The sequence below is a fragment of the Aulostomus chinensis genome, chromosome 7 (assembly GCF_037954235.1).
Source record: "Aulostomus chinensis isolate RoL2024-O1b breed Wild chromosome 7, RoL_Achi_v1.0, whole genome shotgun sequence".
In the NCBI taxonomy this organism is placed as follows: Eukaryota; Metazoa; Chordata; class Actinopteri; order Syngnathiformes; family Aulostomidae; genus Aulostomus; species Aulostomus chinensis.
The window spans coordinates 13,452,963-13,478,077 of NC_141326.1; the positions used below are offsets into that span (position 1 = coordinate 13,452,963).

At 44.8% G+C, this 25,115-nt stretch overlaps 1 protein-coding gene across 1 annotated transcript; it reads right to left on the reverse strand.

Moving 5' to 3' along the window:
- Nucleotides 1-6,243: 6,243 nt before the first annotated feature.
- On the reverse strand, nt 6,244-9,665 carry LOC147258610 (uncharacterized). Its single transcript, XM_086207738.1, has 8 exons — nt 9,608-9,665; nt 7,964-8,057; nt 7,729-7,832; nt 7,368-7,640; nt 7,133-7,226; nt 6,963-7,030; nt 6,563-6,831; nt 6,244-6,437 (listed from the first exon to the last, which is right to left on the reverse strand). The coding sequence occupies exons 2-7, from the start codon at nt 8,055-8,057 to the stop codon at nt 6,757-6,759; spliced, it is 708 nt and encodes a 235-aa protein (XP_086063864.1). The 5' UTR covers nt 9,608-9,665; the 3' UTR covers nt 6,244-6,437; nt 6,563-6,756.
- Nucleotides 9,666-25,115: the final 15,450 nt, after the last annotated feature.

Sequence of the window (25,115 nt, forward strand, 5' to 3'; positions counted from 1 at the left end):
TAACTGCAGTATTCATTTACTTTCTCTAACAATAACTGTTTTTCCCAGCATTTGGATTTAACGATTCCTCCATAAACACATCTATATAACACTCACACTAAAAAAAATTGCATTATTTGTTTATACACGATCAAATATTTTGCAACCAAAACACCCACACATTCATCCACTTTTAAAAAATGTACAATTTTCAATGCAGAGTTTACATTTGATGTCAGAACGCCAGTTCGAGGCAGCCTTTAAAAAATGAATCATAGTGGCTTTGAATCTCTTGAGGGGTTGAAATAAGGGACAGACAACTTCAAAATGTAATTAAGGAGGAATTATTCTCTGCAACTGCCGCAACACGGGATTCATCACAAAAAGGCAACCATCGTCACCGTTAGGAAAAAGGCAGCACAGATGTTGTACCAAATCAATACAATTAGCACCCAGTTCAGCCTGCTCCCTCCTTTAGACAGCTGTGGACATCCAGATCTCTCTACTAGTGAGATCCAGTTCCTATCCTTCCCTCCTCTCTGCCCCCCCCCCCCCAACTGCCCTCCATGGTCTCCCTCTCTCTTTGCAGCTTACACTAATACTCACAGGTTATATTTAATGCTTCATGATTCACATATCTACACCCTGACTGCTGTTTGGAGGGATTCCAATGTCTCCCAAAAGGCCATGAAATGTACTGTACAATGGGTTTTATTTATTCACAGTGATTCACACTGTATATGAGTAACTTTGGAGATGTTCTGACTTATTCCCAAAAGATTTTATGACGTATTTTTATTTGTTTTCTGCAGATTAAATCCTGAAAGTTTTGCCTCTCACAAGCAGCTTTACACCACAAACAAATCGTAGTTGTATTTTTAAATTTTTTTTTTTTTTTGCTGGGAGAGAGAGACAGAAACAGTAAGAGGGCAACAGCGCTGAATGATTATTGTTCACTAACAGGTTCAACAATAGAATATAAATCACTGACATAATGCTGACTTATGGACGGTGAAAAGGCAGCTGAACATGAATAAAAAGTGTTTATGTGAGCGTGAGGCTGTATTTGGTGTAGTTTGGCCAGTTTCCAACATGCAGTATTCTTGCTCCCACTCAAGTAGAATGTTTTCCTCCATATTTGACGGGGAGGTTAACAACAGCTGCGTGTAGAGAGGGACACTCAGGTCTGTTGGAGTCCAGCTTTTCCCCTCTGTTTCATTTCATGACCCAGATGTTGTTTTTTTGCAGGTTCATGGATGTCAGATGAACATGCCCCAGCCTGCGTATGGGTGGATTTATCATGCAGGCGTGTCTGCAACATGTTCACATGTTCGTATCCCTGCTGAACATTTTTTAGCTATTTGAACACAGGTGTAACCAATGACTTTAATCACTGAATATCAGATGCTCTGTTCTGGGGTCTTGCCAGTACACCTAAATGGAACGAAGCCATCATACAGATGCACTGCTCTTGTGCTTAAATGTCCAAATATCCAACTGGGACAAAGGTCAATTATACCTGAATGAGCGAATGGGATCAGATCTTTCCAGCTGGGAAGTGGACTGCTCTTCCCGGCTGCATGAACTACGATGCACCCGGTGAGGGTGTTGGCACGGCTGTAAAAGAGTGAAGAGGCGGCTAAGACTATGACAGCGCATGCTCGCTTTTCTATGCATTCGTTTTTGTAACCACTGGCAAGACCGCACCTGAGGGAAGCTCTTTACACTCATCGCCAAACCCTCAGCGCGTCCACTGCTCGTCTTACTTAAAGTGCTCTCTCAATGTCAAGGAAGGACGACTGCATTTTGATGACGCTACATTGAGTCTCTGTTCTAAAGATCCTTCAAAATCTTCCAAGAACTGAATAATCCTATCAAAGAATTTTCAAGGAGACAGCCATGTGTCCTTTGTGGTCCGAAATCACAAACAATCCTATGCAGCCCATTGCTCTGGGGGAATATATAGGCTGGCCAAGCTGGCGTGCCTTCACAAATATCCACATGTTGATTTATTCTGCCCATCATTCCCCATACATATGCAATAGAGAGTGGCGTGATCGCTCTGGCGTGCAGCCAGATTCTGCATATCAACACTGTAAATGCTGTTAATGTCTCCACTACAACTTGTTCTTGTGATGGGTGAATGATGGAAATTGTACAGGATCAAATGTGTCTGAAAAAACACAAGTGAACTTAGAACACAGGAACTTGTAGTTTCAGCCTTAATTTATTGAAAAACAGCCTCAAGTGTAGGCTGCACTGAAAGGTCAGTGTACAGTATAGTGGTGGTGTCAGTTATTGATTGATAGTTGCTTTACTTTCTCTCTCTCTCACACACACACGCACACACACATTAGTGCTTGAAGGACCTTTGAAGTCAGCAGCACTTCAGTACAAAAAAATTACAGCAAATGGCATTTGTACAGTCATCCGACACAGATTTCCTTTTTGCACTTGAAGGTGAGACTCTAATGGCACTTAAGTGTAACTCTGTCCATTAGCTTGTGTCCTCAGAGTCATTTATCCCGTCCACCATCTGATAAGTTGAACTGCTGCATGACAACTGTAAAAGCAGATTGTGTTTTAGGCGCTGTCTTAGGTCTGACCTGAGCTCAGCTCCCATTTTTCTCTGAAGCATCAGAGAGGCTGGTCCCTGGTTCTCCCATCCTCCATGTTGGACAGCCTGAAGTATGATGGGAGATCTGTAGCTCTGTGTTTTTAGTTTTATTTCTATCTGCCTGAGGCGGTAGCAGCCAAATGGAAGGTAGAGAAGCATGAATGCCCGAAGATGAACCTGCTCGCTGCCTCTGGTAGAGACCTCAGCTAATGTTCCCCACCGTAGCAAAAGCAGGAAGTCAGACAGCTCCAGTGTTCCACTTCAGTATCTTACTGGTCAGCTATGGTTTTCCCACCATAATTCTGCAGAGGCTGACCTCTGTCTTGCTTTTCAGCACAGTGGACAAAACCGCCAACATACTCGTCCCTCACCCACTCAGATGGCTGCAGCACAAATGTTGCTGTTACTCCAGAATGAGTCGCAGACACTGCAGACCCTTTGGCAGCCGCCCCAGTTCACGCCACACTGCTGGCTGTGCTCGGGATGATGGTTTAATGTGACCAACTGCCTCCTTGGATATTCAGATCAGATTTTCCTCCTCCTGTAGCTGCGTGGATCATAGTTTCAGAGCACCACTGTTCACCTGGACAGGCAGCTCTGAAAGGTTGCTGCTGCACCTGCACCTGCACCTGATCTAACCTTGGCATGCTTGGCTGCTGGGCCCAACTATGGTCTTCATCCGCCTGTCCGGCCCCTGTCCCCTTTGTTAAGCACATCTCTGCTCCCAAAAAGACAAACATTGATTTCCCTCACTAAGAAGCGCATTATGATGACAGTGTGTGTGTGTGTGTGTGTGTGTGTGTGTGTGTGTGTGTCTTGTGGGGTGAATCAAACATCCCAGTGCAACCAGTTTTTATTTCTTCTCAAATCAAATGTCCAGACAGGGGAATAACCAGAGCACTGTGAAGATTGAAGATTATAAACTGACTCTGAAGTGTGTCAATGGGAGTGTGTGTGTCACTGTGCATCCATATTCAAGCGTGCGTCAACGTTCCATATATCCAACAGTAAAAGCATCGATCAGCCATGATATCTGCACCGTGTCAGCATGTCATCGATGGATACTGAGCAAAACTGTACCGCAACCTACACACTTTGTCAACAACCTGCAGTGTATTTCCCCTGTAAACTTCTCACAGAACTTCAGCCAATTAATGAGATCATTAAAAAGCAAGTATTAGAGGGCAATGTTCCGCTCCATTATTTGTATTGATCTGCTTCAATGGGCTTAGACATGCTCTACTCATACAGTAATTGTTTTCCCTGAAGTGGTTTACATCAAAGTGAGTGCAGGATTAAAATGATATATTTTGTGTATTGTTTAGATCCTGAATACCTTTAACATAACTTTGCATAAGTGTTTGTGTTTTGCTCTCTCATTTGACATCTTCTCACGCGTTTTAGGGTGAATGAGACATTTAAAAAATCCCTTTTATGTTTATTGTCAAGCTGCACCATGAACCGTACACACATTCCTCCTTTTCTGTTGAATCACCACTAATAATCCATGTCACTCCTTGTCTGGAACACCAAGAGATATTTGAGCTCCCGTGGGGAGGCGACTCACTTTCAACTTGGAGGGAGCCACGCTGACTGCTTCACTCTCGGCTGCAGATCCTGAGAAGAGAGAAGTGATCCAAAGGTCCCCAGCCTGGAACCTCTCTTCCCCCAGGCTGTGCCTTGAGATCTTGTCCATGATGATAGAGAAATGATAAAGGAAAATCCTGGCAGAGCCCAAAACCTACTGGGAATGTATTTAACTTCCTGCCGTGGATACAGACTGGGCCATGTCAGAAAACTTCAAAGACACGGCCTGAAACCCCCAGAGACCCAACTTGTTAAAACCAGATCATAATGTCACCTTTAAACTCCCACATCTGAAAAAATCTATACAATCCTCAGGTACTGTACCACTACATTTACGGTGTCAGAACAAAACAACTTTATTAAGATGTGTGTGTGTGTGTGTGCTCTAATAGCCTGTTACCTTTGCAGATCAAAGCTCCCTACCAGCACTTTCATCTCATATTGGTTTTGATCACATTTTCATGTCTTTGGGGGGGGGGGGGGGGGGAACAATACTTGCAAGAAGAAGAATGAAGGTTACTTAATGAGGTTCTGCTATTCATTTAAAAAAAAAAAAAGGTGACATCAATCAAGGAAGGAAATTCTTTGGTCTTTTCGATACAAGTTTCTGGAAAAGTAAGAGCTTTTCGCTGTGATATTAAGGGATCGTAGGTGCAGCAGGGTTGTCAAATAAAGTCTCATGAATATTCTAAACCACCCATTTGGATCTGCATTAATTATTAATTTACTGACTAAAACAAAAATTACCACATCAATAGCTATAAATGAAGGGCTTTGGAGGTCCGTATAAAAGAGGTTGTCAGGGGCAATACAGTTGCAAATAAAATCAGTCATTTATTTCTTAGATAATAAAGTCAAACAAAATATACACACCACACTGACCAAACACTGGGAAACAGAATGAGCTTTTAATTTCCTCACCACGGCCAGTTCTAACCGGCTATACGGGTGGGTTGGTAGAAATAATTGGTGAGTAAATCGGGCGGTACGTACAGTACACGGTACATCAGTACCCAAACAATAATCACAACCTTTAGAATATATTTGTGTCACAGCTCCCAGCCAGCCATGCCCTCCTCCACCTGCTTTCCATTCCCCTAATGAGTGCACCTTTAACCCCAGCCTTTCACCCATTCTCCGCCACATCGTTGAGTTTTCTCATGCCTCTTGCACTCCAGAAACCTGCATTTCCGAAGCCTGTGTGCCTTGCCCTTTCCCATCTACCTGGTGTCCCTGGATTTCCCAGTACCGACCTACGCCTGAACCTTGGCCACGCTCCTGTCGGCCCCTCTCTGGAATCTGTTCAAATAAAAAACTAATAGTGCTCCTGATAGCTGATGTGTTTGGGTCCTGCTTCATGGTTTTGTCAATTTTCGGCATAAATGTCATGGCAGATGTGTATTAATGCAAGACACACGTATTTCTAAAGTAACGTTGGGAGAATAAATGAATGCTTATTATAAATGTTGTTCTTCCTACGGGTGGTAAACGATGCCATCTTTAGAAGCACGGACACCCCAGGGAGTTGAACCCCATTCCAGTTGTATGGAAGTACCTCAACCAGTGTCTTTTGCTTTTTATTAATGGCATGAGGGGAAAGAAAACCTTCATGAGCAGCAGCACTTGGTGTGAATATGGGAGTTTACAGTGTGGTATTGCAGTTATGAACGAGTGTGTTCAAAGGTAAGAGTTGTGGGTTTTGTTGTTGATGTGGTGAATGTAAATGTAAACATGCTGCTGCAATGAAGGGAAAAAGAACCCCTGGAGTGCTGAAGGAGAAGATTTTAAAGACATAATAACTCTAGTTTTAATGTGTTTTTAAAAAAAAATGTTGGTTGAAAATAAATAATTGAATTGAAACCAAAAATTCCATTTTGTACTTCCCATCTACTACATTCATAGTGCTGAGCTAACTAGCAGTGAGCTGGTCTCTGTGTGCAGACAGAAGTGTATCTATCTTCTTGTCTGGCTCTTGGGATGAAGGACTATTAGTGTATTTACCAAAATGTTGCAGTGTTGTACGTTATATGTTGTATTAGCTTGTTGCCATAGTTACCAACTGTGTACTACTTACCTGAAGAGACCTGCGCCACCTTCAGCCTTTTCATCAGTCACATGGACATGATGAGAATGGTGAACAGGGTCGTGAGGAGGGGCCCCCGGTCCCCGACGTTGCCTGACCACACCCCCGGCATGATGTTACTGCCAGCTGAGGAGGAGAGAGGGATGAGGCACTGGGGGGCCTCAGACTTGACTGGGAAAAAAAGACAATCCAGAGAGAAACCATCATTCAGCCTCCTCATCTCATTAAAAACATCATTCTGAACACCCATCAATCTGTCCATCAATCACATCTCCACTTTAGTTTGGGGTTTATACCTGGAGGTCTCTGCTAGGACCTCCGTCCCATCCTCCTCTGTCCCCGTCATCAGTCACGCCGATGCCAGTGACCTCTGGGTCTCTGAGGTCATCCGTCTCAGTCCGCCTCCCCCTGTGCTCCTCTCTCCAACCAGAGCCGGGCTGTACCAGGGACCTCTGGGTCTGTGAGGGACTGGATCCTGCTGGGTTGATGTCTACAGCTGCTGGTGAGCAGCAGAGACCAGCAACTTCACCAGGACCTTCATCCCATCACTGTCACTCAGGTGAACCTTCAAAATAACACATTCACCGGTAATGGAGAATACAAACACTTGACTTTGGTTACATAAACTTCTCCTGGCAACTACAAAAAGATGTAAATCCCACATTTCCTACAGCATCAGATGTTAAGTTCACTTACGCCATCTCTGCACCACAGCTCACGGCGTTCCAGGGGAAAGTGGTTGGCCACAGGCACGTACCTCACACCTGGAGTGAAGATCAGAATCACTAATTATTAAAATGCCACGGCAGATTTAAGAAACACTTTTTGCTCTGCAAAACCTTGACAACAAAAATACATGTACATACCCAGTCGTGCTGTCACACGCTGAAACTCGTGGCGCAGAGCCTCCTGGTGAGCCACGTCAGTGTTGAGTCGTGGAGGAAAGTCAAGGACAAAGACCTAAGAAAACAACAGATGGAATCAAACTGCTCATAACAGCCATTCAATATTAATTATCTATCAGTAAAAATGTGTACAACCAAACACATTTAACCCTGAAATAAGTCACAACAAGAATACCACACAAAAACATCCACGTACATTCCTCCAGCGACTGCAGACGCTGGTCAGGAGCATGCTGAAGTCTGCTCCTGCCTGGCTGACGGTCCTGCTCCTCGTCAGGTTGTTGCTGGGAGCCAGGAGACAGACCACCTCGGGTGAGCGGGGCACAGCAGCATGGAGGACCTCAGTCCTCAGCTCAGCTGCGCTGGCCCCGGGGGTAGACATCACCCCGAAGCACAGTCTTCCCTCCGGCATCCGAACAAAACCGTCCACGACTCCTCGCAGGTGGGAGTCTCCGACAATAAGTCCAAACTGAAAAGTAAAAAGAACTGGTTAGAAAAACAAATCTACAATCGTGTTCATTCGGAGTCATTTAATCTCAACTCCACAGCACTTCTACCTTCTTGTCTGGAGTCTCAGCTGGAATCACCAGCTTGTGGCTTTTCCCAGTCAATGCAGAGATTGGCCATTTCTGAGCAGCGTGCCGGTACCCAGTACCGTAGCCTGATGATGAACCAAATGCAAAACACAAACTGAACTCTTAGAGATTCATCACAAACTACGACTTGCACTAACAGGAACAATAACACGCACCATTAACAATGGTCATGTAACATCTAAGAACTGGTACATACTTGCATCATGGTGGAAGTGAGGCTTCTGAGGCTCCCAGTCCACAGTTCTCCAGGTTGTAGCCCGAGAACGATGGGAACCCCGACCACGAGGCATCTAGAGAACGAAGCACAAACAGGAAGGAACTCATACAGTCACAAATCCTTGATGATTCAGTTAAATACTTTGTCAAAACCAAGTGGCCATGAAAAGCGGCACAACGATTATCTTCAATCAAATCAAAAACTATAGTGTATTGAATACTATATTTTTTTTACAATCTGCAAATGATCACACATGTAATGCTGCTCAATTCACAAATCCCTCAATGCAATCTACACCTCACACTCCTGCATGACTGTGCAAACACATCTGTGACTATTAAAGATTGTTGTTTAAACAAATTTGCAAACCCTTTTGGCAGGAGCCATAATCAAGCTAATCAATTGGAAAAAAGGGACACATGATCCAAGAGGCAACACAACACAACACAAGCCTGATAATCTCCCTTGATCAAATATGTTTTTAGTTTAAACATTAACAACCTGCTAGCAAAACGACAGACACGCTAGTAAATTCAGGTCAATTTAATCTATATTCAATGATGTGATAGTTAATGTTAACACACTGGTGAACCAACACTCAAACGAAGACTGTCCTGCACAACATAAGAACACGAATCTTGATGCCCTCTCAAGCACCAGCACACTAAATATAACACTACAAGTAAAGACGTCAGACACTCTTCTCCTCTGTGTGAGCATCGGGGAGCTGGGACTAGCAAGTTAGCTAAGCGCCGGTTAGCATAGCGCTGGAGTTAGCATCACGGCTAACGTTACATCTGCGTAGCCGCTCGGTCTCCAAACCCAGCCAAGGTCCCTTTTTTTGTTTATTAGAGTTCACATACTTACAGTTCAGGACCTACGTTTGTCCAGAAGTAATTCCTCCATCCTCTCTTACCAAGTCATAATAACATAATAATAATATAACAATAATAATTACTATCATCAGTCCCTCTTCTAATCAATACGGTTTACTTTTACTTGGTGCTTTTAGTTTGAAGGCGCGAAATTAATCTCACAGTAAAGTAGCTCTCACTGGGTGTGATTCTCAAATTATCCTTCCCATCCATCCATCCTTCTCATTAAGGACCGCAGGGGGCTGGAGCCTATCCCAGTGGCTACGGGCGGGGTTCACCCTGCACAGGTCGCCAGGCTATCGCAGGGCCAACACATACAGACAGACAACGATTCACACCTACAGTCAACTCCAAGTATCCAATTAGCCTAGTCCCCAATTGCATGTCTTTTGACGGTGGGAAGAAGCCGGAGTACCAGAGAGAACCCATGCAGGCAGGGGAGAACATGCAGACTCCACACATAATGATCCTGTGCGGAGCCGGGACTCCAACCCTAAACCTTCTTGTGAGGTGACAGTGCTGACCACTGCACCACCATGCCGCCTTCTGAAATTATATCAACTCTTAATTTCAATTTTTAGTAAGTAGCAAATGTTGACTCCTAATACCAAGAAGGTTAAAATCATTCATGACACAACTCCAGCATTCATTCATACCACAAGAAATTATTTTAAAAAAAACACACACACACTTTACAAGGCAGGAGATACAACATTAGCAGAAGTGTCTCAGTTTGTGCTCCTCTTACCTTTTATCAGAGCGTATTTGCAGTTCAAGTTAGGAACCAGTTGCAAAGCAGCAGTTTCCAACCAAGGTTGAGTTGAAGAATGTAGGTTACTTCCAGACCTTATATACAGCAGCTGAGTTCAAAAACAAACAAGGCATCCTACAGCCAGTAGTAATCAATATTCCCTGGCAACGTTCTGTGAAGTGGGCGGGGCCTGCCTCCAGTGGGCGGGGTCAGACAGGAAGTTGCCATTTGAACAAATACAAATATTTAAAATACATTTTATGTCTGCTTATATAAATATTTATTGGTGGTACTATATACCTTAATTGCAGACCAATTCTACCTTGCCTCCATGTCTTAGCAGTCGGAGCGAACTATTACTTTTCTCTGTTTCCTGATATGAAACTGAAAGTGGGTGTGGCCCATTTTTTTCCCCTTTAAACTAAACAAAGTTGTAATGAACTGTCTGGACCTCACAACATCCATCTCCATTTGAAATATACATTTTGAAATGTGGAACACGGAATAATCAGTCACAATCTCTCTGTCACTCTCTCTTCTCTCTCACTGTGTGTGTATATATATATATATATATATATATATATATATATATATATATATATATATATATATATATGTATGTATGTATTAAGTTTGACTGGAAATCTGAATCAAAAAACAACTTTATTTAATCAAAAAAATTGTCACCGTAAAAGAAAATTAGTTATTGTTTTAACATTTTACCAGATGTATTTTAACTGTTGTTTCAAAGACTGTTTATATATTCTTTCCCCACTAAATGAAAAAAATGATACAAAACATGAATCGTCACACAATGGTGGTTGTAGTGTTACGCCCTGGGCCTGTCGGGCTGTGAAACTGGTGCTTGAAAGTAAAAGGAGGAGGAGGATTACCTCCAAATTCTTCAGGATAACCTAACTCATCAGCCAAGGTTGGGTGCTGGACGCAGCTGGGTGTTCTGACAAGACAGTGACTCCAGAGTGGTAAACCAATGGCTCGTTCAGGCTAGAAGAGCAGCCATTTTGACAGACCTTGGCAGAGTAAATGCAGGGGTAATTAATAACTTTATTTGAAAGCATTGTTCCATTTGGTGGGCCAGGGCTCTGCTCTTGTGTGCACTGGCTGACTTGAATGGCTGTAGGCACTAAATGGAATGAGAGTCTAATTAATTTGACCAATTACACCTGTTCTTACATTCCCAAGACCTGTCAAAATGGCTCTCAAGTTCCTGCTTGACAGGAAGTGACATTGGCTGCGTCCGAATTGCCAAGTAGGTTGGATCGTAGGTCGCAAAGTAGGTCGTAGGCTGTCCAAAACCACAACTGCTGCAAGTAGCGACCTACTTCGTGTAGCGGTTCTTGTACTTCACTTGCGTTGTGTATTTAAGGACGAGGTAGTCTGTTTCACCGTTGGCACACTCGCCGTTTATTTCTCGTCTGGACTGACCTGGCATGGAGATTTAACACACAGTCAGTCCAGTTCGCCCGTTCACACACACACACATACACGGCCCGGAGGCAGCGAGGTCCGACTGTTGCTACCCCCCCGGGGTGCACGACCCTAAACCACAGGGGGTGCTGCCTTTAATTGCAGTAGGAAACCCCAGTTCCCGTGTTTTGTGAATGTGTTTTAAATGGCAAGTGGGATCACAACTCTTAACTTCGTTACATTCCCCCCTACTGATCTCCACTTGCCCATACAACCAACTCAAAAGAAAAGAAAAATGAGACTGGACTGTACATCACTCAAACAATAAACATGCCAGGCACCATAAACAACATCTCAAGAGGAGGGAATGGATTAAAAAAAAAAAAAAAAAAATTCAAAGTGTACAGTGCTGCTAAAATCACAGATACCAAATACTCCAGTCAAGAGACTATTCCTTAAGAATTAGAATGAGGAAGGGTTGCAAAGCCTTCCAACACCCATAGGAAAAACATGCCCATATACATGTTAAACTACTTAGAAATCATGTCAGTAAAACAGCACACAAATTTACCACCTGGACATACTCAGCTAGTAGTCACACACAGGTGTCAAACCATCACAGAAAAGAAAAAAAATTTACAAGAACCAGACCCTCCTCAAAATTGAAGGAACTCATAGGCAATATTTGAACCCATAATCACCTACACATGTGTACATTATATGGAACAATGCTAGCGACCAGCAAGAACTTTCTGGTGCATATTCTGAATAAGCCTAACGACTGGTCTAACAACTCTCCCATATCTTGTCCTCATTCTCTGCAAGTTATCACGGGAATGGTCCTGTCTGGCCTCTGTTGCAGGAGGCAGCAAGTCAGATGAGAGAGCAAGAGAGACAGAAGGTTGAGAGTCAGGTAAGTCGACAGAGCAGTCAGCATTAACAGCAGAACCACAATGGTCAGACTGGTTCAGTTTGTCAGAACTGGTCTCATCTGAACCGTCAAGTCTCTTCTCAGTGCGACTGTCATGGTCAACTTGATCAGGTGTGTCGGATCCAGTCTGGTCGTGTCCATCCACATCGGTCATAGAGGTCGACTGATCTCTGGTGGAGCCTGGAAGCTGAGAGATCCAATAGACAGTCCTGTCCTCAGGTCCACATCCAGGAAGACCAGTCGAACCATCCTGTTCAGCACCCATCACAGACTCATCCACAGCCTCATCGGTCAGGTCACTGACAAATGAGCCACCATCTTCCGGATCAGCAGGGACAGGTAAGAAGTTCACTGGCATGATGAGGTTCCTGTGGACCACTTTCTCCTGGTTCGTCGCACAGTTCCTGAGTCTGAAGGTGTGAGTGTTATCCTGTTTCTCCACAACTGTGTACAGATGACCCTCCCAGCGATCAGCCAGCTTCCTCCGACCTCGCTCTCCTTTGTTAGCCAACAAGACTCTGTCTCCAACCTCCACTGGTGCACCCCTCACCTTGCGGTTGTACAGCTCAGTCTGCTTCTCTTGTTGTTTTGTGGTCGAAATCTGAGCAATCCTGATAGCTTCAGCCAAGTCACGCCGGAGACACTGCACATAGACATCGTAATCCACCACCTGCTCATCCATGAGTACAGACTGAAACATCATGTCCACAGGCAATCTGGGAACCCTGCCGAACATGAGCAGAAAGGGTGCGAACCCTGTGGTTTCATGGACTGTCGCATTGTAGGAGAAGGTGAGTGAACGCAGGAGCTGGGGCCATTTTTGCTTGGCTCTGGGTGGAAGAGCCCTGATCATGTTACCAAGGGTGCGATTGAACCTTTCGACCGCCCCATTGCCCATGGGGTGGTAAGGCGTCGTATGAGACTTTTCCACACCAGCGACTTGGAGCATCTCTGCAATCAGGCTGCTTTCGAAGTTCGCACCTTGGTCTGAATGCACTCGCTCCGGGAAGCCATACACACAGAAAAAGTTGTTCCAGAGTTGATGAGCGACAGCCTTGGCGGACTGGTTGGGACAGAGGTAGGCCTGAGCGAGCTTGGTAAAATGGTCAGTCACAACGAGCACATCTAGAGATTTGTTGGAAGAGTCCTCAGCTGACCAAAAATCAATGCAGACCAACTCGAGAGGTCTAGAGGTCTTAACACTCTCGAGTGGCGCCCTGGCCTCAGGTTCAGGAGACTTACTGACCAAACACCGCCGGCAGCACTGCACATACTCCTTAACATCCTTCTCCATCCCGATCCAGTAAAACCGCTGTCTAGCCAAGTAGAGCGTCCTCTTCTGCCCTTGATGCCCCGCCTCATCGTGGATACCTCTCAGGACCTTGTCTTTCAGGTAAGTGGGCACGACATATCTGAAAGTCTTTCTCCTTGTCACAACATCTTTTGATGTGCGATACAGAACACCTGCTTTGATGGTAAGTTGTTCCCAGTGCCGGAGAAGCCGCAAGGCTTCAGCTGGCTCATGTGGGCGTTCACGTCTCGACGGCCGTCTCTGACGTTCCACAAAGTGGAGCACCCGACCCAGGCATGGATCAGCACGTTGCAACGATGTCAGTTTGTCTATGGGCAGAGGGCGGAAATCAGACAGGTCGGCAGGCAGGAGTGACTGAGCGAGTTGCGGCAAGCAGAATGCATGAGGGGGCAAGCAGTCTTTCTCTAGGGAGTGTTCGAGGACAGCCGACACAGCTTTTGAGGAAATAGGCGGGTGTTGGGGCACCGCCACTGCACTGTTGGGGGCCACAGTCAAGGGACGACGCTGCAGGCGGCTGAGGGGATCACAAGACAGCCGGAAAGCATCCTGCACACAGTCAGGTTCCAAGGCAGCTGCTTCCTCCAGAAGAGCACCATAAGGGACTGTAGTGAGTCGATGGAGAACACTGGGGTGCACAAAGGGCTCACGGCTGAGGGCGTCCGCCACCACATTCTTAGGGCCAGGAATGTATCTGATGTCAAAGTTGTATGGGGCCAGTTTCGACACCCACCTCTGTTCACAGGCGTCTAGCTTTGGCTTACTGAGAATGTAAGTGAGCGGGTTATTGTCTGTCCATACAGTGAAGTGGTGGCCCCTCAGCCAGTGGCTGAACTTGTCGCACACAGCCCACTTAAGCGCGAGGAATTCCAGCCTGTGTGCTGGGTAGCGTGACTGGGCATAATTCAGTGACTTGCTGGCAAACGCGATGGGCCTCGCAACATCATCACCATCAGCCAGCTGGGAAAGCACAGCCCCGAGGCCATTGGAGGAGGCATCAACCGACAGGAGGAAAGGCTTACTGAAGTCGGGGTGAGCAAGAGTGACATTGCTCAACAAAGCCTGCTTCAGCTTCCTGAAAGCCTCACCGCATGCAGGAGTCCAATCAGCAGATGAGAGGGTCCGCGATGTAAGCCGGATCGGTTTACCCTTGGTACGCTGCAGCCTCTTCCCACCAGACGTCAGCGCAAACAAAGGCTTGCCGATACCAGAGTACCCCTCAAAAAACTGCTGATAAAAACCAACCATCCCAAGGAAGGACCTGATCTTCGTGGGAGATGGGATGTCGGTGCCCTCCACCATTAGGTCACTCTCCTGCAAGCCCACAATAGCCTTGACTTTCTCTGGATCAGTCGAAATGCCCTCCTTCGTCACAATATGCCCCAGAAACTTCACTGAAGGCCTCATGAAGTGACACTTTTTGGGAGAAAGTTTGAGGTTGTGCGCCTTTAACCTCTCAAAAACCATCTCCAACCTCTGCAATGCCAGCTGCTCATCAGGGGCAAAAACGAGGATGTCGTCAAGATAGCACAAGAGGCTCAGAAAGTTTTGATCACCGAAGATAGCCATCATCATCCTCATAAATGTTGCTGGGCTATTGCAAAGTCCCTGTGGGAGCCTGTTGTACTCATAGAGCCCAAATGGAGAAGTGAACGCGGTGAACTTCCTGTCCTCCTCATGTACCTCCACGTTGTAATAACCAGAGGTCAGGTCCATGGTTGAAAAGAACGCATTCCCCCCCAGGGCGGCCAAGGCGTCAGCCTGGTGAGGCAAGGGATGTGCGTCACGGACAGTGCGTGCGTTCAGCCACCGAAAATCAGTGCAGAGGCGCAGGTCGCCGTTCTTTTTCCAGACAAGAACAAGAGGTGATGCGTACTCACTTGTAGACTTCTGTATGATGTCACGCTCCTCCATCTCAGTTAAAGCCACTCTCAGCTTCTCATAGTGTGATGGGGACAGTCGGCGATAGGGAAGTCTGAAAGGCTTGCTGTCACTCAGTCGGATGCGGTGGACGAAGTCTTTGGCTTTACCACAGTCCAGCCTGTGGCGAGAGAAGATGGACTCATACTTAGCAAGCAGGTCAACAAGCTTCGTTTTCCAGAAGGGAGACAGGTGAGTAGCGTCAATGTCAATGTCCTGTAGACCAAGGTCAGAGAGCGTAGGGCTGAGGGTCGGTCGAGCAGTACAGTCAGAGTCGACCGTCAGGCTCTTCTCGCTGGCTGTGTCAGATTTGTCAGCTGTCTTTGTCACAGTACACTTCACTTCCTCAGGTGAGTCAGCTACATAAAGGTAGTCTGTGTCAAAGTCTTCCAGTGCCACACAGGGTGACACATCAGCTATCTTGCAGTTGCGTCTCAAAGTCACTGGTCTGGGGGAGGGGTTAATGACTCTCACTGGAACCCATCCGTCGCCCCACAGCGGTGTCACAACACGGCCCACCATCACTGAACGTGGCACTGTTCTTGACTCACTTGGCTCGACAACCACCGTGCTGCCAGCTGAGAGACATAGATGAGCAGGTAGGCGACCCCAAACTAAGTGTTCTGTCAAGGGCTCCAGGGTCACAGCATGCTTGAGTTTAACAGTACCAATCTTATCAGGACAGTCATCACCTCTCCATGTCTCCACAGTGGTCAACAGCTGCAGTAGGCTCCCTTCCTCCGCAGGAATCCGACCAGACGGAGGTGCACTCCCCCCAAGGTCTCCAGAATGCTTCAGCATCCGAATGAGGTGTTTTATGACATTGCTGCCAAGAATGAGATCATCACCTTGACCCTCCACGATGAGGGTTGGAACCGAGAAGCAACAGCCAAACACCTTCATCTGCAACTCACACACACCAACAGGGTTTGTTCTCGAACCCCCACATCCAATAAGGACAACTGAAGTGGGAGAAACAGAGTCAGGAGGAACAACATTGTTCTGCTTCAGGAGAGGGAGCACCTGAGAGCTCAAGGAACAGGCCATAGAGCCGCTGTCGAGCATAGCTCTAAGTTTTACAGTATCGTGGATCAGCACATCAGTGTGAAACAGGTTATCAGTTGCTGACAGTCTTTGTGTGTTTTGAATAACCACAGGGGGGTTATCACCTGCTAAGGAGCAGAACTGTGAGTATACTGACTCAAGATCAACATCATCAGAATCTTGTGGGGACATCTCACTTGGCCCTACACTACTCCCCTGCTCGTGTGGGCCAGCTAGTTTCCCTGCTGGTTGGAACCACCAGGCTGAGCAGCAGGTAAGTCGGAAGGAGGAGCTCTATTACAGGTCATGGCTTGATGTCCAGTAGCATAGCAGTGAAAACAAAGCCGCTCTCTCCTGCAGTGAGACATGGTGTCATGGTCATCGCCCCCACAAACGGCACACGGACCCCGAGACCTGCTGCGGCCACCAGCACCTGACCTTGGCGATCTGGAAGGACGGGACGCCTCTCGCTGCAGTAGCCGCTCAAGGAGAGTGATAACATGTTCAAGCGACTGCCCCTCAGACTGTGATGTTCTGCCGGCTGTAACTGGTTGAGGGGCACGGTCAGGGGCAGGGGCCCCCCCAGCAGATTGGGCGTGGCACTGCAAAACATTTGCAGCCTGGTTGGATTGCACGTTACCGGCTGGGTGTGAAGATTGACGTTGCTGGAGGCGCCTTTTCCGGTGGTGCTCGTCCAACCTCACCTGAACATCAGTAGCAGTCCACTCCTCCAATGGCTTGCAGGCGAAAACTAGAGACAGCTCAGTATCTGGACAGTGGGTGATAAACATGACTGTGACCTCACGGGGAGAATTGTCGAGAGTCTTCCCCTGTCTCTTCAGTCCATCTACAGCAGTGTCCATGGCTTTGTTAAGCCGAATCCAATAGTCAACAGCTGTCTCAGTGGGTTGAGGTTTTGTGTCATAAAAGTCAGCAAGGGGCATGAAGGAGGTCACACAGTCACCAAAGTGTTGCTTAAGTATGTCAAACACAGGCTGAGGGCCTGACTTTAAGTCTAAGGAGGGTCGACTACGAAGCCCAATGGTCACCACATCACGTGCCCTCCCCCTTAGCTTGCCCAAAACTTCATTCACCTGGTGACACAGTTCAATGCCCCTCCTACTCAGGTAAAGCCTCATAGCATCCTCCCACTCAGAGACTGAGACCCTATCAGTGTCATCCCCCCTGAAAGGCTGTGGTTCATAACTGTCATGTGTAACTGTCAAGTTAACTTTAGAAAGATCAGCTGTGGATGACTGAGTCATGTTGGCATCATTAGTTGGAATGGACTTAAGACATGAAACAATGTTCTCACCTATACTGGTGCCAATCTGTTTCACTAGGTCACTGAGAACATGGACATCCTGACTGGAAAGTGCAGATTCCCCATCCACCCCAACATCTGCAGTGGCACATGCACTATGTCTCCCCGGGCGACTGTGAGGAGTAGACGCAACATGTCTGCCTTCACTAAACCCATCCAGACTATGCAACTGACTGAACCACTGCTTAGAACCCCTACCAACACTTGATATGTTATGTTGATCCATTGTCATTGAAAAAGTGAAACAAAATCTCACAATCAAAAGCTAAGAGCCTGATACCCTTTTTTTTTCTAGCTTTAAGTAACTAATTTCCCCCTTTTTTCTCTTGACAGTTATCTCAAATGGAAAGAAAAAAAACACCTTGGGGGATTTATATAGGCTATTCAATGAACCTCACTTATGATGGCGAATGACAAAAAGAAAAATATATATCCCCACTAACACACATTAAAATACACCTTCATATCAAAAACAAGTTCATTACTGCAACCCACAAGGAAACTTTTTTTTTTTTTTTTTTTGGTTTGTTTGTTTGGGGTTTTTTTTTTTTTTTTTTTTTTTTTTTTCCGTGGCACTAACAGGCCACCATACAACAAAAAAAAACAGTCCAAACCCTGGTTCAATGCAATAACCGGACTCAGGATACCGAGGGAATGAATGAAGAACAGGCGAAGCGGGCGCGTGGAGAGCCACCGGTCCCACGTCAGGCTCACGGCGTCACCATGGAGACGAACCGACCACTGCAGTCACGAACGGGTCACGGCACCATTGTAGCGGTTCTTGTACTTCACTTGCGTTGTGTATTTAAGGACGAGGTAGTCTGTTTCACCGTTGGCACACTCGCCGTTTATTTCTCGTCTGGACTGACCTGGCATGGAGATTTAACACACAGTCAGTCCAGTTCGCCCGTTCACACACACACACATACACGGCCCGGAGGCAGCGAGGTCCGACTGTTGCTACCCCCCCGGGGTGCACGACCCTAAACCACAGGGGGTGCTGCCTTTAATTGCAGTAGGAAACCCCAGTTCCCGTGTTTTGTGAATGTGTTTTAAATGGCAAGTGGGATCACAACTCTTAACTTCGTTACATTCGCAAACTAAATTCCAGCCTAAACACGCCCACATTGTAGGTCAGTTCAGATGCATCCTACGGAGCTACCTATGGCCCACAATGCACTTCTTCTTCTTCGTCCCCTAAAAACCTGTGGACCCGCAAGCCAAGTTTGCGCCACCAACAGTCTCCCATTCTTATGCAACACAAACATTTACAGTCGTTGTTGATGTCTAAAGGCGTGTTCACACCAAACGCGATGCGGTGTGAACACGCCTTTGCAGGTGCGTTAATGTGCTTAATAACAGAGAATGAATGAAGGGTGCGCTCAGAGTGGAGTGCAGTACGACAGTCAGGCCAGCAGGTGGGGACTTTTGTTGGTGCTGTCAACCTAATTGCAGTATCTGTGCTCTGCCAGCAGAGGTCGTGATTCACCACCAATCTTCTAGGGTGTCTGAATTGTACCGCCGTGTTTAGGTTGTAGGAGTAGGCTATAGTGGTCGGTCATAGCAGTAGGACGTAGGTTGCTACTTGGCAATTCGGACGCAGCCAATGTGTCCTGTTTGTCCAGGCTGCTGTCACCAGCTCCTCAGCTTGTATGTTTTCTTGTATTTCTGCCTGCTAAAGCAACATCTGAGAGTACATCTCAAACTGATAATGATATTTACCACATCAGAAGGATATACTTGTGTCTGTACTATGTTTGAAGTCTTTTCCAGTGGCTTCTTTACTAACTGGCCATGCTACAAGACCATCTTGGTTAGCTTGGTCAGATGTGTTTGACTGGTCTGCTATGCTAAAGTAGCTCTGTGTGTCTACAAATTGCACCTTTAATCCTGCTTTCTATATAAGATATATGCAATTTCCGCCCATCATAAATGCTGCATGTATTATGCCACCTTTCCACTTAACTTCAGAGTAAGTTTTTCCAGAAATTTGTCTATCTGCTTGGATAGCTAGCATCAGCAAGTGAGGTCAACATACCAGACAGGCCTCCCTATTGTCCTGGCTTACAGCCCTCTGAGAACAAGTGGACTGGACACACAGGACACAAGTGGAGTGGTCAGATTTTATCAGGATGGCTGAGGTGCATTTAATCAGATGTTAGCATTGATTTATGTGTATTTTTGACCAAATAGATTTGTTTGATTTGTTGCAGAAATCTGCTGTAATTTAAAATATAAATAATAATTACGACACCTGACAAAAAAAAACCCCAAAACAATCTGATTGTAAAATTTTGCTTTTTATTCTGATATGCAGCATGTGACGAGGCAATAGGGACTCATTCAACTGAGAAAGAGGAGCATGAAATGTATGACTGAATTAATTAACTATTGCAGTTTGATTTGTTTACGTGGAGCAATTAATTCCCATATGTTCAAATATGTGACTAACATCTTTTACCGTGGCTCCTCTCAGTCTTGTGATTTGTGTTTCATGTCTATAGAATGACAAGTTCGGGAGTCACTTAAACAAAGACAAATTTATTTACACGATACATATTCATGCGCACAGCAATTCAAAGTGCTTCACAGATCAATGAACAAAAGTACGCAAACTACATGATCAAAGTGGAAAGTAATCCAAATAAAAAAACAACAAAAGCAGTAAAAAAAAAAAGAAGAATACTAGCAATCAGCAAACAACACACGGACTCAGTGAAGTGTCTCCAGTCTTAGATCTTCAGGTATTTTTCCTTCCGTGCTGTCATCCCCCGCCGCCTTCGCATCTCCTGCGCGCTCATCCAAATGCCGGGCGCTGTTTTGGTGCACACCATTTGCAGCCCCTGTGTCTTTGTTGACTGATGTCACCCTGGTGCTGGCCGACCACTGCAGTCGCTCTCATCACCATGTGTCTAAATTTGTGCCTTTGAGCTTACTGACAGCCTAATTGCCTTTTCTAGCATGTCTCTTGTCAGTATGTCCTCACTCTTTTGTTTTGTACCAGTTACTGTTTGATCCCCTATCCAATAAATTGATTTATTGATTTGTTTTCTATCTTTCATCTATGATGACATATTTGTTCACTTAATCCTTTTGTAGGTCTCTCTGTATGAAATGTTGTTGAACTTTTGCTTTACTTATTTCAAACTCCACCTTCTGCTCTTAGTCACAATGCTATTTTCCGCCATTTATTGTCCAGAAAGAGTGGAGAGCTCAAGCTTTTCCAGTTCTCACTGAGTTTACTTCTCAGCTCTGGGAGTAAAGTCAAGTGCACAGGAGAGGAGGAAAAAGTTCAAAATCAAAGAGTTTACTCGTTCACCAGAGGTGGTACACAGGACTTAGGGTAGCCTGGAGAACAGTTTCTTATTCACAGTGAACATCCAGGAACTTGCTTACAGTAGATGTCTGTCAGTGGACCAAACAAACCAGACAAGGAGCAGAAGACAAACATCCAAGAACGCCTGAAATATTCATAGATGTGGAATTAAACTCCCAGAACACTCGATACTGGAAACGGACAGAATGATTGACAAAGATGGCAACTGAAAGGGGGGAAAGACTGGACTAATAGAAGTGATGGAGTTCATCACTTCTCAGAGGAGGATCTGGGACTGTCTCGGACAGATTGAAATCAATCACCATGTGTTCTGTCAGGAACTCAGAAGGAGGCAGCTGATTGATGGTTGAGGATTAAGACGTGTTCTGTCAACAACTGCCTCCTCTCCAATCTCTGTCCATTGTCTTCCTGAGTCACTGTGTGAGTTTAACCAAATCTTCTGGATTTGTGTGCAGCAGAGGGGCTTGGTTAAACATTTAGAATGTGACTGGCTTTGAACCCATGGAATTTACATGCCATTGATCCTCAGCTCAGAGAAAATCCTTTGAATATATTTGTTGTTGTTTAAAAAGGAGTTTAATTGGCCTATTGGTTTCGGAGCTTAATGAAAACTACTGTGTGAGATTAGCGGAAGACATGAAGCTTTCTTCACTGCAAAATGCTTTATTAACAAGAGGGAGTCCGTTGTGTGCATGTTGCTTGAAAAGAAGACGGAAACATGCAAATTGATTTCCAACAACTTGCTTCGATTACTTTTAAAAGCAGTAGCAGACTGGGGCAACATTTTAATCATAATTTTAAGGAATGCCCTCTTGAGTTTAACTACAGAGGAAAAATGGTAGCTTTCACAGCCATTCTGATATATATATATATATATATATATATATATATATATATATACACATATATACATATATACATATATACATATATATATATATATATATATATATATACACATATATGTCAATGTACATCAAGAAAAAGTAAATGTTAAATATCGTTTTAATGATTCCTCATGAATAAAAGTGGCCCGCATGGGTCCTCCATGAATAATGAATAGATGTTTAAGTGCTTCTATTGCACACCAGTGTGGCTCGACTATGATCAAAACGTAGCATCTGCATGTGTGAGGGGGTGTGTGTGGTTGACATGCAGCTGCAGGAGAGAGAGAGAGCCGAGAGGGTGGATTAATTGACTCAGCTGTGGTCTGATTGCGCTCTGCTCTGTATATGCAGTGGCACAGTGGGGCACACATGACTGCCACACACGAAGTCGAAGTCAAGTCTCACTTTTTTAGTAGTTGTGCCAATTCCCCTCCTGTCTCTGTCTTGGTTTAATGGTTGCCAGCAGGTAGTGGCTGAAGATGCAGAGAATTTATATCATCACAGCAACACCAGCGCTAGCAAACGCTTATTTAAAAATATCCAGCAAACACCTAATCCAATCAAGTGAACATCCCACAAAGCTAAAAACGAAGCAGCGTGTAGCCGATGCTGCTGAGCTAACGTCTAACACGTTTGCTAACCCCCATGTTTCGCATTACAGAGTTACTGATCTATTCATTTGCATCCTCTGCTGCTGATAAAGACGCTTAAGGTTGATCCAGCATGCATCATCTCGACCTCACAACTGTTGCGTACAGCACTTGTTTGTGCTTCGTGTAAAGTTTTTCTTATCGTCAACAGTGGTCGTTGCTCTGGTTGAGCAATGTTAACAGATGTGTACAGATATGATTGACAGTCAGCTCGCCAGATAGTTCCTTAATGTTGATGCACCAAGTACAGATTGTTCAACTCTAAAGTCGTGTGTGCAAATTCAGTGTAACTTGAGTGCAAGCCTCCATCTCTGAGTCCCAGTCCGTGCCACACACGAGCGGAAGCTCTGCACTTCAGTCAGTGCCTTCCCAGCTCTGTGCTTTTACAGGAAATATACTGAGGAATTGCAAATCACATCGCATCGTCTATGCATTGTCAGATTCCATTGTTTAGAATTCCATTGTCATATATGCTGTTGCTTTATGTGAACTCCTGCAAGTGTTGGGCAGAAATGAGATGCCGACCTGAGTCAAAGAACTGTGGTGTAAAGCATTGTTCATGGTGGGGTGGGGGAAGGATGGTGATTTGCAGGGATAATAATCCTACCCATTTAATTGGAAAATGATATTCCAAAGAAGAAAAAAATGAATGAAGAAAACTGGATGCAAGAAATGGGCTGCATATTTATATATATATATATATATATATATATATATATATATATATATATGTGTGTATATGTGTATATATATATATATATATATATATATATATATATACACACACACACATACCCGGGCCTGGCTCCTCAGATTCAAACTTTTGCACGCCATGCCTTTTTTAATTTCTCTTTGCTCTTTGGACTGATAGGGACCCGATGAGCGTAAAAACAAAGAATTTTCTTTTTACACGATGTAGTTTGTGGGGAAAATGACGTCGACATATGCGGACATTTGTTTGAAGTTTGCGATAAAACGCAATAAAGTCACAATTGAACAATGATGTGCAAAACTCTTAATTTGGTGCCTGAACCCAGCAGCATTTTTGCTGAGTGCAAAAAAAAAAAAAAGAGAAACAAAAATTGTGCCCCTTTGAGTAATATGGCTCATTTGAAGCGCTGCTAACAGTTGCAGGAAGACCTACGCCCATAACCACGTTAAAAACATTCTCAACATTTGACATTGCTACTGTTTGAAATGTTCATTTAGATTTCTGAACATGGCATGAAACATGAAACATTTCGCTTACACTCCAGAACTGCTACCTCAAACTTTTTTTCTTCTGTGGGAACGCGCCCAGAATTTGGTATTGTGGTTTAGTCCACACATGTGGGTCACGCCAGGTCTTAGGAGGCTAATTTTACATGCTTTACTTTGCAATAGAACATCAATAGCTCTGTGCACGAATGAAGCAATCAAACAGATGACGACCGCACGCTTACAAGGCAAGCTAACATTTTAAAGCTGTGATAATTCCGTTGTCACAGGCTCTGGGAATACATCTGTGAATCAGAAATTGTTGGAGCTCAGATGACACCCGCCTTGTCTCTGATAACACCAACACCTACGTCTGGAACTTTCACCCCCCAGCAACGTGCCACTGATTACATGTAGGCGTCTCCAAATTGCAACATATTAACTGAATAAACGTCTGATTCTCACCGGCTGTTCTCAGCAGATCCAAAGATTATCTGGCATTTTTATGAAACCACTGTCTCAGCCTTGTATAGTTGTTCAAGCGAAATACCAGGATACCTGGTTTTGTTCAATAGCAGTGTTTCTATCATAATCCCAATCAACCACAAACCAGGACATTCTTGCCTTTTACATGCTTCAGCAGCTCGTTTTAATATTTTAAGGATATATTTAGCTTGTGCAGCCATTAAGATGCCTTATCAGTCTTCTGTTAGCATCTAATCAGCGAGTGGGATTACATGGACTCCAATATAATTTCTGATCTTGATCATGTTTGGGATTATCCCTCCCCGCCAGTCTTTTCTTTGTTTCATCATTAATAATCTTATTTGGCGATTAATGAACCTGTTTCTCCAAAATCCTCCTTTAGGAGAAATAAAGAGCAACGCAATCATAAATAAATTATTCTATCTGTGTTGTAATTATATAATTATATGATGGATTTTTATGACACGAAGAAAAAAAGACTTATGAGCAGCTAACATGTCTTCTGGGATGTTACGTCGTCGTTTTTCCTTCAAGTCAGGTCTTGTTTTTGTGGACGATTCCAGAAAGGCTGAAGAACCAGGAAACAAAACGCAGCTCCTAGAACCCAAACTCAAGAACTGGTCTCACAATCGTGCAACTGAGCTGGCTACGGTGTGGCCTTAGTGGCCCTTCCTCCGTGCCCTGATCTTTACTGCTCCCATTCACGCACATTATCAAAAATCGCTAATCGCAATGGCTATAATTGCTAAAATGGATGAAAAAAATCAATACATGGACATTTTGGAACGTTCTTAACACTGAATCAAAGTAATATTTGTTGATTATTCCTGAAAAACAACTCAGTGGGGTAGGCGCATATAAAGTTTTGGAGGGACTTTGCCATGTATTTTTGACGAATCAGTGAGAGAGTGGTGAATAATGTATTCAGATTTTGTTTTGATCAGTAAAAAAACAAACAAAAGTGACCTCTGGTTCTCGGCTATAATATTTTG

Excerpts from the sequence above, each read along its gene's own strand:
- LOC147258610 (XM_086207738.1), bottom strand. The coding sequence starts at position 8,057 with ATGCCTCGTGGTCGGGGTTCCCATCGTTCTCGGGCTACAACCTGGAGA. Across the intron at positions 7,833-7,963 it reads TCACTTCCACCATGATGCAA|GCTACGGTACTGGGTACCGG; the intron begins GTATGTACCAGT and ends GTTCATCATCAG. Across the intron at positions 7,227-7,367 it reads TCTGCAGTCGCTGGAGGAAT|GTCTTTGTCCTTGACTTTCC; the intron begins GTACGTGGATGT and ends TTGTTTTCTTAG.